Raw genomic sequence first — 13,356 nt, 5'->3', positions numbered from 1 at the left:
CAGGCTGATAAATTAGATAATTGTGGTATGAGGCTCGACGGCTTTAAGAGCTCTACAATTTCCGCTGAATAGTGTGCTATGATTTAAGCACGTGAATGAACCCGCCGGAATGCGGAGGGTGCTGAAAAACAGCTGTCTGGGCCATAAAACGCAACTACGCCTTGGCAAGCAATTACCGTTTAGATATGCCAGCTCTCTATAGGGCGGCAGAGGAGTGGAGTGGAGTGAGTGAACCACACAGCAATAACAGCGAACAAGAAGCAGAGCAGAAACGGAAAAAAGAGAAACGAGCTGTAACTGAGACGTCCAGTCCAGGAAGGGTGCTCAAAAGTCGAGTAGAGTGAGAGGCAGCCCTTGGAAATATGCGTGACTGTCTGCCCTAATGTGTGTGTGTGTGTGGGTGTGTGAGTGTATCTATGTGTGGGAGAGTGAAAGTGAGCGTCAGAAGTGACACATAAAGCTCATAAATTGTCGCACACTCAATATGCAAAAGGGGGGGCTAAAAGAAGGGTGTAGAGGCAGCAGTAGGGGTGGGGGCAGGTGAGGGCTGTAAGTCGGTAAAATCAATAACGATTGCCACGTCAGTTGGTGGCGCTGGCAAATGACCCACATGTGCCCCAACCCAAGTGGCTTTCAAACGATGACAGACAACTGCCAGCTGAAAAAAAAAAAAAAAAGAAAAAGGAAATTGAAACAAAAACAAATATATTAATTTCTATATGCAACAAATGTACACTTAGGGAAAGAAGACATACGAACTGATAATGCTATAAATTGAAGTGAAACTAAAAAGATGTTACGTTCCAATTGGAATATTCTGATAAAATGAGGGAATTTCTTTAAAATTTCTTTCATATTTATGATAGACTCGACCTTTTCTCCAAGTGTACCACATATACCTATGTCGCATACATTGTATATTGCACATGCTTTGCGCCTGAACTCGCCTGAACTCTTAAGCTGCAATTCATTTGAAATGCAATACAAAAACCCAACAGCTGACCATTCCAATTCCCATTCCCAGCGGAAAACGAAACGCAAAAGGAAAATGGCGCATAAATTTGGAAAAGCTGTCGAAAAAACAGCAGCAGACGTCATCAAAAGCAGCAGGAGGCGGGCAAGGGATATGCCATTAATAAACGTTAAGAGGGCTAGGAGGAAGGAGAGGGTAGCCAGAACTGAAATAAAACACATTTAGAGGAAGCTTTAAATAATTAAATAATTTTATATATTTACACGGGATATATGTATTAAATGTACTTATTTCTTTAAATATATTTGTGCATAAGATAGAGTATGAAATATATTGGTACAACATATTGAAATGTTGCTGGAGCACAAAAAGGTAAACCTACCTGGAATTTTACGCAGTAGCTGGCATTCAAATATACGAATACTCATATTATTTAGTCATGTTATTGCTTTACTTTAGCTGCACAGAATAACTAATTCTATTGAGGCTGCACTGTATGTCAGTGAACGCTCCAGTTGCTCTTCGCCATATTTTATTCGCCTGTCTATGCCTTTTGTGTTTAAAAGTAGTTTACTCTACCTCTTCCTCGAGTAGTGCCTGCCTGGCTTTGCTAGTGCGTTGCCCAGCTGTCGGGTCCTACTATATTATCCTGCTGGCAGAAACGCATTCGTAATATATTTTCTGTGGCAGCAGCAAATTCCATGCATGTCCGGCTCGAGGCGGGCTTTCGGCTCAGTTGGCCTTTACTGTTTTGGCCAAAGCCCCTCGAGTCGGCAGCTCGGACCAATGGTAAACTAATTTCATGCACAGAACGTAATTTGGTTGGCCAGTCAAACAGCAACAACGGCGACGAGAGCTGCAAAAGGCCATAAACAAATGGCCCGCGGTGTGCTTTAGCGTGTTTTAGCTTATTATACCCTGAACCCATTGAAAATGGGAAATCAGGGTATAATGGTTTTGTTGAAATGTATGTAACAGGCAGAAGGAGGCGTGGCAGACCCCACAAAGTATATATATTCTTGATCAGGGTGACGAGCTGAGTTGATTTGGCCCTGTCCGTCTGTCTGTCTGTCCGTCTGTCCGTCTGTCCGTCTGTCCGTCTGTCCGTCTGTCCGTCTGTCCGTATGTTTGAACGCGTCGATTTCCGAAGATATAAGAGCTAGAGACTTCAAATTTTTTGTAAAATGTTCGTAATTACAGCGCGGATATCGAGTTTATCATTAAAATTCGATAACTCATCCCGATCTTTTTTTATCGATGAAAAACCTTATCGAAAACCAGTTATAAAATTATATCTTCTACACCTTTATTGCTAGAGTCTCCAAATTTTTTATATATGCCTATATGCAATTTATACAATTTCGGTTTTTGTTAAAATTTACCCCCCACCTCTAAATTCACCCCCTCACCCTCACTTTTGTAAAACGCGTATTTCAAATACTAGAGACTTGTGCTTTGGCAATTACATGCATATTCATGTTATAATCATAATCTGAAAGTTTCATGAAGATCGTACGTCCATAAAAAAAGTTATTAAACAATTAAGTTCTCATAGTAAGCGCACACTGCAGCCCGTGCGTGTTTATGCGTGGGTGCTTGTGTGTGTATGTGTTTGTGTATGTGTGTGTGTTTCTTGTGTAAGCTGAAAGACGCGAAAAATTATTGAAATAGCTAGCACTCCAAGGGTTCAGGGGATCTCGTAGTCGAGCAGTCTCGACTAGAGCTTTCTTACTTGTTTTTGTTTTTGTTTTTAGGTGTTTGTTAGCGTTCGTGTCGAGCTATTTAAAATTGTTGTTGTGTAATTTTTAATTTAGTCACTAATTTATGCAGTGGCTCGCAGCACGTGCTCGGTGGGCGGGCGGCATATACTTATTGCCGGCACTGTCGGTAGTCAGACGTGGCCAACATATTTGTGTAATTGCCGCTTTTAATTGACAGCCATCCCCATGAACAGGCCTGGGGTTTGAGCTGAGCTGAGCTGAGGTCAGCTCTTTTAGCCAGACAATTAGGCCTCTGTAGTTGAGAGTCCTTTCGAAATAGCTGACCCTAATTCACGAGTCCATTACGAGCGTGTAATATAACTGAGAATCAGTTGAAAAGGTAAATTAACACGAGAGTAGGCCAATGTGGGCCATAATGGACTGAAATCTTACTTGGTAGCCCACTATGTTAAATACCGTAGAATCCGGCTCTGACTCCGCTTATAGCGCCCGTACGGTGATTGCGACAAATATTCTGGTCCCCAGGATATTTATTATGACATTAATGAACTAAAATTAGAAATTTTTAAATTTACAATTAGTCCACTATAAAATCAATCGCTGCTTTCATATCACTTGTCTCGACCCCAATTCAGCATCACGGTAATCACAGCTGTGAGTTAAATTCTAAAGATCGTGATCAAATAAAATAATAATAAAGTTTGGGAGATATGATTTTCAAAGAGTAATGATAAACTTAATAAATTAAGAAATATATTTATTTATATATATTTAAATAGTTGAATAATATTAGCATATATCTTAAATATTTAAAATACCATGCTATGGTATTATAAATAAGTTTTGAGGGTATTTCAATATCATCATATCTAAACGTATATTGACAAGTTCAGATATACAACAATATATAATCAATAATCATTTGTGTCCCTCTACTGACGGAATGGACTTTGAGAGAATTTATTCATGAGCATTAATATACATATATTAGCATATATACCTATTTACCATGCCAACTGCCACTTTACCTCTAATTTTCTCTCTCTCTCTCTCTCTCTTTTCTCTTGCACAGCATTCGCAGCAGTCGCGGCTCGCTTGATAGCATTGGGACCGCTGCTAACGGCAGCTCGGCGGCCAGCCAGGCCAGCTCCAGCGGCGGCTCCAGCACCAATCACAGCAACAGCAACAGCAGTAACATCAACAACAACAACAATAACAACAATAATAACAACAACAACAACAGTAGCAGCAGCAAAATGGACAGCAGTCCACATCATCGGCCGGGCTCAAGAAATGGACGCGACAACTGGAGCAAAATGCCAGAGCCGCTCAATGGACACAAGGCGGACAAGTCGGAGAAGTCCTCGCCGTCGCGTCGCAGCATGGGCGGCGGCAGCGGCAGCGGCAGCTCCTCCAAGCAGAGCTCGCCGTCGGCCTCCTCGTCGCGCACCAAGGGCGTGCCGCCCAGCTTTGGCTATGTGAAGCGCGCGAATGGCAGCATCGCCTCCACGGCGGAGCAGCAGAACATAGCCATGCTGATGGCCGTGGGCAGTGGCCAGGGAATGGTCAACGGCCTGCCCTGTGGCCGCACCGCCCACGTGTCTGCGGTGCCGCGCACTGCCAGCGGCCGCAAGGTGACAGGCGGCACTCAAACTCTGCCCAATGACATGAACAGTGAGTGGACAGACGCCCTCTCTGGGTCCCATTTATTCATCTGAGTTTTCCCTTTCAGAGCTGCCCCCGAACACGCAGCACCGCAGCTTCTCGCTGACGGGTCCGACGGCCACGCAGCTGAGCCAGTCCATACGGGAGCGCCTGGCCACGGGCTCGCACAGTCTGCCCAAGCCAGGCAGCGACATGCACGTCTTTCAGCACAGGTGAGACTGCTGGGATTAAAGATATTTCAATGTGTATAAGGAAGTACTTACCACTGGGTAGAAGACATTAATAAATAGATAGGGCTAGCTAGTTGATCAATTAGCTTGTTTAATTAAACTAGCTGCCATCCAACCGTCAATCAGTAATTATTTACTCAATGCAATTGATCATGTATTGGATATATAGTCTGTATATGCAGTCAATCAACACCCAACAGTCAATCTTTTCACTTATGTCAATCATTTTAATATTAATTCGATTAATATGCAGGCTATTGATTGGCCAGTCCTAAGCCTATGTGTCAGACTAAGTCAGTCAGTAAATCATTAAAACAGCTAATCCATAGATCAGCCAGTCAGCAAAACCTTTAATAACTAAAAGCCAAAGTTATTTACTTCAATCATAAATGATCAATCATCTATAAAGCGAGCATGTTGTTAGTCTTTCAATCAAATATTCATAGTAAATCATAAGCACATCCTCAATCATTGCATGGCTTTATCATAATATAAATAAGGAAAATGTAATATATACATATATGTAAATAGAAAATTCAATATTATGGTAACTACACAGATCATCAATCAATATTTTAGCCACAATATATATAAAGCAATTGTAATATATACAAAGTATAGTATTATTATATTGACATATATACATCATCAATCACTTAGTAAATAAATGAGAAGAATAGTCAAAGTACTCAATCAATTGGCCACTTGGTCAAAGCGTTGTTCATTTTAAAAGTTAGTTGTTAATCAAATAATCTATTGAACACTCTAAGGGACAGTCAATCAGATTGATTGATTTAACAATAAAACATTTAGATATTTATAATATCTGTAGTCGCCAATAAGTTTTCTGAAGTCAGTAAATCAGCACTCTATTATCAAGTCAATTATTGCATCAATCAATATCAATCAATGAATCAATTGCAATCTCAACAGTTAAATATCTTTATTCACATGATGTTATTTCCTCTTCACCCCGCATAGAATCTCGACACGTGGCGGCGGCACTCGTCACGATGGTTCGCTCTCTGACACCCAGACCTACGCCGAGGTGAAGCCCGAGTACAGCTCGTACGCCATGTGGCTGAAGCATAGCAATACGGCGGGCAGTCGCCTCTCCGACGGCGACTCAATCGACCAGATGCAGATTGGCTCGCCGGCAATGACTCGACACGGACACAAGATGCTGCACAACCGCGGCTCCGGCACAGTGGGGCAAATGCCAGTGCAAGGCAACGAATCGCCCTACGTGCAGAGCCCGCGCATGAATCGCAGCAACAGCATTAGGTGAGTTCCCCTTTGTGCATAATTTGCATTTGATTGAAGCATGTATTAGCGCCCTCTCTCTCTGTATCTCTTTCCCACTCTCTTTTATCTATCTCTGTCTAACTCTCTACCAACTTCCATTTTCTGCTAAACCTTTTAATGCATTTTAAAAGCTATCTGAAAGAACGGACATATCCAAGGTGACTTTGCCTCACAATCTCCACTCTTTTCTGTATATATGCATGTGTATTTGTGTGTGCCACGCCCATTATTAATGTCGCAAACAATCAGCTTCAGTCGGCACTCGTCGCACTTGTCTCGCACTTTAAAAGCCTTTGCCGCTTGCAATTTACATTTGCATCTTGCACACTTTACAGCTTCCTCAAAAAAAAGAAGACGTTTGCAATGTCTGTGTGTGTGTGTGTATGTAATATGTTCGTGTGTGATGTGAGCTGTAACAGGCGTCTGGTTTCAGACGTAGGATTCCTAATAACCTAAGCTATAGTCGGCTATGCAGTCTGCACCATTTGGTATAGTAAACGTATAGTCAATAAGCTCTTGTAGTCTATGTGGGCTATATTATATTAGTTAATCTAGTTTTGCATTAAGGTAAACAAGAAATCAGTATGACATCAGATATGTACATAGAATAAGCTTTATATAGTGTATGCAATATTTACATAAATTAATTAAGAGTTACAGAAGGGAAGTCGTGGAGAGATCCAATTTATGAAACCTTTTAGTATATCAATATATTGCAGTACAAGATCCCATAAAATCCATTAGCTTCTTTTGAAATACAAATTTTACCATACAATTTCTCATACAAATATGATTGATTACATGGTTTTAAAGGGGTTTTTAAAATATATGCATTTCAATCTATTTATTTGAAATATAAACTAAAATTTAAATGAATTACTTTGCTATTTGAAAGTTGCAACACTTTAACATAAAGATAATTTAAAATATATATATATGTATATATTTATATTTATATAATCTTTCATATGTTATTGAAATTCAGATTTTCTTAATCTATTTAATTTTTCATTTTATTTTATTTTATTTTTTATTTTTATATTTTTTTTGTATAAATCGCATATAAGCTAGCTTTAAGGAGTACACAAACAAACATGTTCAACTATTTGTTTGAATTCTCGCAAATTTCTTTGCCTGTCAGTTTGCATGCCGACGTGTGAGTATGTCTGCGTGTGTGAATACTTGTGCGCGTGTGTGTGTGTGTGTGTGCTTAATGAGCTTGTTCTTCACGTGCACGCCTGCAAGTATGCAAACAATTTGCAATAGTTTAGCTATTACGGGCAAGGCGGGGCACTCGACAAGTGCTTGCTGTTGCCATGTCTCGCGTTGCATATTTTAAAGCTACAGTGAGGCCCAGCGAAAGGCGACAGCCCGTGCGCTCAGCTAGTTAAAGAGAAAACAGACACAGCAGGCAAACAGACAATTTGAAAGTTGGGTGAAACAGCAAAGTGTGCAAAAAATGAAAACGAAACACGAAATGGAAAACGAAATAGTGGAAATGGGCAAAGCCCGACACATAAGTGTAAATAACAACGCAGGGCAGTCGCTGAGGGAGTGCGGGGATGGGAAGGGGGGCAAAAGGGATTATTATTTGACATGTCAATAGGTTTGTGAACCTTTGACTTGGCCCTGCAACAGCCACGGCCACAGCCGCAGCTGAACTGAAGTTGTGCCTGGGGGCTGCCATTTCGTTGTCGATGTCGAGTGTTGTTGTTGTTGTCGAGTGTTGTTGTTGTTGTCGATGTAGCTGTTGTTGTTAATATTTTCAACTTTATTCTGGCCACATCAGCAATTCACAGTCGACGAGTCGACAGTCGTCCCTGCAGCTGGGTGTGCTTCATTAAAAAATGTTTCCCAGCAAAAGGTGATAAAAAAAAAAAAAAACAACAACTAGCAAAAAAGCAAGTTGGCCAAAGCAGCGAGGGTAAATACAACGTTGTAATGCGACGAGATAAAGATAAAGATACATTTGGGTGAAAAAGCAAATTTAACTGGGCGTCAAATAGATTCGAAAAACGAGATTAAAATATTTAGTTTACCTCTGTTTAAATTAAGTTTCATTAAAGCTAGCAAAATTAAAAAATTTAATTTTAATCAATTTTTTATCATAAATATATTATATAATTATTATTATATATTTTATATTAATTTTTTAGAGTATTCTAAGTACTTTTAAGATTTATATATTTATTATCATAAAATTGCGACTATTAAACTGTTTATAGCAGGAAATCAGAATGATATTCCCATGTAAAGCCCATATCTTCTGTCTACCCTCTTGCCATCTTTCTCTTTCCCCTCATATCCTTACTTCCTGACTTGTTATTGTGAAAACTAAAGCGATTTTCAGCCGATTTGGTTGAGCGAGGCATCTTCAATAGCTTCAAATTTAGATTCTATTTGCTTAAAATTTTGTTTTGATAAAAATGTAGTTCTCATGCAAGGTACCATGAAACTTAATTCCTGTTCGTCATAGATAGTTGCTAAGTTGGTTATTTGTTCACATAATCTGCACACATGTGAAACTAGTTTAAACATTAATTTCATCTGATGCAGTCTTGATATGGAATATAAAGCAGAAGAAAAATGAAGCTACATTTAGCACAACGGAAAAATGCTTTATCGCTGGACCACACTCCAATCCCAAGTCTCTATGCCCACGTCCTTTGGCTAGTATCTGCTGAAACAGCTCTTTCACACTCCGCCCACAGTTGAACTTGCTGTTTGCCAAGGGAACTAATATGCCAGCCGTTGAGGAGTGAACTCTTGCTTTCAATGCATCAATTATGCAGGAGGAAATGGCAAGTGGAAACTCAGCAGCGACGGCAACTAGAGCAGGAGCAACCAGTTTTGGTGGTTTGTTATCAAATTTTACACCACAGTCGAGCAAAGCAAAGCAAGGCAGAGCAGGAGCAGAGCAGAGAGCGGAGCCAACAGACACAAATTGTTGGCCAAAAGCCCCAGAGCGTTAAGTAAACGCCCTGAAGCGTAGAAAACCCGTAACAAACAAACACACACACACACACAGAGGCAGAGGGGCAGACGGGCAGGCAGGAAGAAGCTTTGGCGAGCACACATGACGTATACGTAATATTAGATTTGCATGCGAAATGACAAAATGCCATTAATGCCAGCTAACAGCACTGAGGGGCAGCACTGCCAGTGGCCATAGGAGTGGCAGTGGCAATGGCAGTGGCAGTGGCATAGAGAAGCTGAGCCAGTAAATCGAGGCAACAACTCGGACGGCACAGATTTGTCCAACTTTGTCCCTGCCCTGCGGCCCGCTGCAGCAGCTATCCCTTTTTTGTAGTCCAGTGTGAATTCTGTGGTCATTCGCCTCAGATTTATGAGTACACTCAGAGAAAAGCTGAAGGTGTGAAATGCTAAGAAGGACTATATCGAATAGTGCAAACATTTTGATTTATTTGTAAATGCAGATTCGAAAATATTTCTATAAATTAAGTCTTATAGTTATTTAATTGATATTACACTTTTAATTTAATAAAATAATATTACGATGATAAACTTATTATAGAATTTATTTGATAATCAGTTATTTCATATATATTTACTCTTCTTCAATGAAGAAAGACCTTATCTAAAAACTAGTTTAAATTCAAATTGATTTTGGCAGCAGTTACAGCTACGTTCAGTCTGCATATACAACTATATCCCTTTTTTCGCCGAGTGTAACGTATTATATGACAATTTGTCGAGGGATTTGTCATGTGAGCGGCATGTGTCTGTCTCACTTATGCCTTTATCAGCACTCACACACATTCTCTCAACACACACGCAGGCACGCACACTCATTCACTCACGTCAATTTGTCGCCGGCGAAAATTAAACGGAAATTTGCGACGAGTACGAAAATATGCAACGGCTCTGATTGCGTGCAGATTGGCCTAATAAACTGCACAGACCACAACGGAAATTTGCAAGCGTCTGGCAAACACACACACACACACACCACAAGGACCACCTGATCACACACGCATACCCAAACACCACAGAGCATAGTAACAATCTTGTGGTCGACTGTGTCGGCCAAAATATTTTGGGCAATTGGAGCAGCGAGCGTTTAGCTTCGCAAGTGCAAAACAAGCTGCATTAACGCTCGATGGCATTCCGCAAATGAACAATGCAGGCCTTGAGCTAAGAACTCATTAAACGAATGATACCTGCTTGAATTATATTTGATTTACAATTACGAGCTATTTGCATGCCATTTATTAACTTTTTACGGCCTTCAAATTTCCATGGCGTGTTAAAATCCTTTGAAGTGCTTAAATATATTGAGTGAACTATTTGTCATCAACCCATGTTTAATGGCCTTTGCATTACTCAACTATAAACTACAATTATGCATGCACATTAACTTTTTAGTATATAATTTATTTTGCATGTATTTTATTGTATCAGAATAAATTGTTTATTGCCAACAGGCTGAAATAGTTTTGTTAACTACTCATGATGGAAAATTTAATCAATTTCATTCATTCTTAATTATGTTACAATATATTGTGAATATTCTATAAATACATACAATTCATATAGTACTAAATTGAGATGACAAATATAAATAATGAAGTGAATAAACCCATACATAAAATAATTTTCAGCTATGACAAAGAAGACTTTGAGATCTAAAAATTTTTATTAAATATTATTTATTTCAATTCATTCATTAAATATGATTTTAATAAATTATTTCAAGACACTAGTCAAAATATTCACTATATTTCATCTGAGCTGAACTGTAGCTGAAATTTTTAAGGACTCAAAAGAGATAATAGACAAAAATGCACTTTTTAATAAATAAATATATATTGGAGAAAAAAACATTTAAAAATTTTATTTAATTAATTAATTGAACGATATTCTATCTATTCTATTTTAATTTTCAAGCACTTGTAAAGTCTTGAAGTTAGTCAATTAACTTGCATTATAAATTATGACATTTTACTGTATATACTTTATATTCCTTAATTTAATAGCTTTTTATTTCAGTCAGTTCCTCAAAAACTTTATTGGTATTTGCTTAAATTACTACATTGTTTCACTGTTGCTCTTGCCTATGCGAACAACACAATTTGCTTGTCAATATCATAAATGTGGATGTCCGATTCGTATGAGATTTTGTCATATTAATAGCCATACACACCCAAACACCCACACCCACACCCTTAACAAGATCTGAAAACTAATCAAATATTTCGCTTTGGCCTTTTGCAATTACCCGCAGATCCACAAAATCAGAGAAAATGTATCCCTCGATGCTGAGTCGCGGCGGGGATGTCGAAATAGAGCCGTACTACTGCCTGCCGGTGGGCGCCACCAACGGAGTATTCAGCGCCCAAATGGCCGCCGCAGTGGCCCAGGCTCAGGCGCAGGCTCATGCACAGGCGCAGGGGGGCAGCGGCGTGGGCGGCGCTGCGACAGCGGCAGCTGCAGCTGTCGCCTGGAGTCAGCCCACCTCCCCCACGCCCCTCAACCGAGGCCCCTTCGCCTCGGCGGCGACTGCGCTGTCGCCCACACATGGCACAGCGGCGGCGGCGCTGGCAGCGGTGGCAGCTGCGGCAGCAGGAGCCGGACATGGCGGCAGCAATGCATCACATCGTCTAACATATCCCAAAAAGAATGATGAAGGTGAGTTATGGGCAGCTACAGTGGGTCCTAGCTAAGAGGAACGGAGAAAAACAAAAGAGATCAGCGATATGAATTGCTCGTTGACAGAGTGCTCACTGTACTTATGCTATGGATAAATGCTAAAACTGCCCTCTCTTTACACCTCTTTCAGTTCATGGTAGCGCCGCCTCGCTGCTATCCGGCGGCAGCTCGTTGTACGGCTCGGCGGAGGAGCGGCAGGCGCACGAAATACGGCGATTGAAGCGCGAACTGCAGGATGCACGGGAACAGGTGCTCAGCCTGAGCAGCCAGCTGTCAACCAATGTGAGTAGCGCTACTATTAAATTCGAATACGGTTGAGTGCCTCTCGCCTGTCGTTAGCTAAACCTGCGAAAGATGGCAGGGATATGAGATAAAGTTTGTCCACAACATGAAAGTTCTCAAGGTAGAGCATGAGCAAATGATATTTTGGATGCTAGCTGCATAGCTCTTTGTTTCTATACCAAAGGGTGCCTCAATTGTGGGTATATGACGGAAAGGAAGTCCTCTAGAGCAAGTTGATTGTCGTATTTGCATTGTTAAGTTATCTCAATTGCATTGATTGAGTCAACGCTTCTTCATCCCTTAGAATCATTGATAAAGGGTAGTGATGACACTATGTGTCATATGATACACATAATTATATCACAAAATGGGTTGCAATTAATTGAAACCATAATCGATTATTCCAACAAAAAATCATTTGATTAATGATTAATGATTAATGACCGATTATTATTCGTCGATTAATTTAAAGTAATTACCGAATAGCTTAGTTTAATCACATGATACAATAATAGATTAAAGGTTTTCTTGCCATCACCAAAAAAGAGTTGTAAAAGATACTTGAATCTTTCCAAATATATCTGAATTTTCAAGACGGGCCCATAAAGAATTATTATTTCTTATGGAGTTGTAGTAGACTCTTAAACAATTTCTTGTTTATTATTATTATCAAATGTTAAATACATATCACTGTGAAAGGTATGAAACGATGCTTTCTTATAAATTCTCGCCTTTTGATATACATATTTTATAATATCAAATAATTATATATTGTATGCATTCCAAATACATCATTATTTAACTCTAGCCTCTAATAAAATGTATTTATTAGAAAATAAAGTTAATATAAAAGTGACTTACGCGCTTTCGCCTCCTGAAACAAATTGACTCGGCCCTGGAGAAGGTCCACCCTGTAACTCCATAAATGAGTGTAAACATAAAGAAATCTTTGCAGCCTTTTTCACATTGCCAGACTTCAGTTGGGTATTGTAAACTAAGTATGAAGGAAAACATTCTTTGCTCACCTTTACAACAGCTCAGGTAGCCCAAGTCCTTTCTTAAACGCTCATTGTTTGGCCATAAATAATTGATCAGCATATATTTTACAAGTCCTTTACAACACTGTCGCAAACTTGGCCAATTGCCAGGGGACTCATTCATCTGCTGCCACTGCCGCTGCCACTGCCACTGCCACAGCCGCAGCAGTCGTAAAAAGGCTGCAACACTTGGCGGCAGCTGTTGCAACATTTTGCGCATTTCTATTGCCTGCTTTGGGGCGCGCCTCAAGAATGCGCTCGAACAGGGCTGCGTAACAATGTTGCGGCTGCTGCAAGGTAGTTGAAATTGCTGCAGCATAGCTCAGCTCATGCTCTCTCTTTCCCCCTCTCTACTCCTCTGTCTCTCTTGCTATCGACTGCTGAGAATGTTGGCGCACTTCAGCGTTGATTCGGTTCGCTTATCGGCGTCGCCGTCGAGTCGCATTTTTGTCAGCGCAACTTTTACGCCACGT

The 13,356-nt window shown here is 40.2% G+C and overlaps 1 protein-coding gene across 11 annotated transcripts in view; it reads left to right on the top strand.

The window, feature by feature from the left end:
- sick (sickie) overlaps positions 1–13,356 on the top strand; it is a 328,412-nt gene that overhangs the window by 275,588 nt on the left and 39,468 nt on the right. For 7 of the 11 annotated variants that reach the window (XM_018002837.2, XM_089463438.1, XM_018002834.2 and 4 more), the window contains 6 exons: positions 3,767–4,368; positions 4,427–4,571; positions 5,571–5,873; positions 6,026–6,052; positions 11,140–11,543; positions 11,695–11,846. In XM_018002837.2, the coding sequence (XP_017858326.1) occupies positions 3,767–4,368; positions 4,427–4,571; positions 5,571–5,873; positions 6,026–6,052; positions 11,140–11,543; positions 11,695–11,846 (1,633 nt within the window). The remainder of the gene's footprint in view (positions 1–3,766; positions 4,369–4,426; positions 4,572–5,570; positions 5,874–6,025; positions 6,053–11,139; positions 11,544–11,694; positions 11,847–13,356) is intronic. The other 4 variants (XM_018002841.2, XM_018002835.2, XM_018002840.2 and 1 more) reach the window with 1 other exon arrangement.

This window comes from Drosophila arizonae, chromosome 3 (assembly GCF_054131065.1).
Source record: "Drosophila arizonae isolate 15081-1271.41 chromosome 3, UAZ_ARI_1.0, whole genome shotgun sequence".
Taxonomy (NCBI): domain Eukaryota; kingdom Metazoa; phylum Arthropoda; class Insecta; order Diptera; family Drosophilidae; genus Drosophila; species Drosophila arizonae.
Note: the sequence above shows the minus strand (reverse complement) of the source record. Positions and strands in the feature narration are given on the sequence as shown.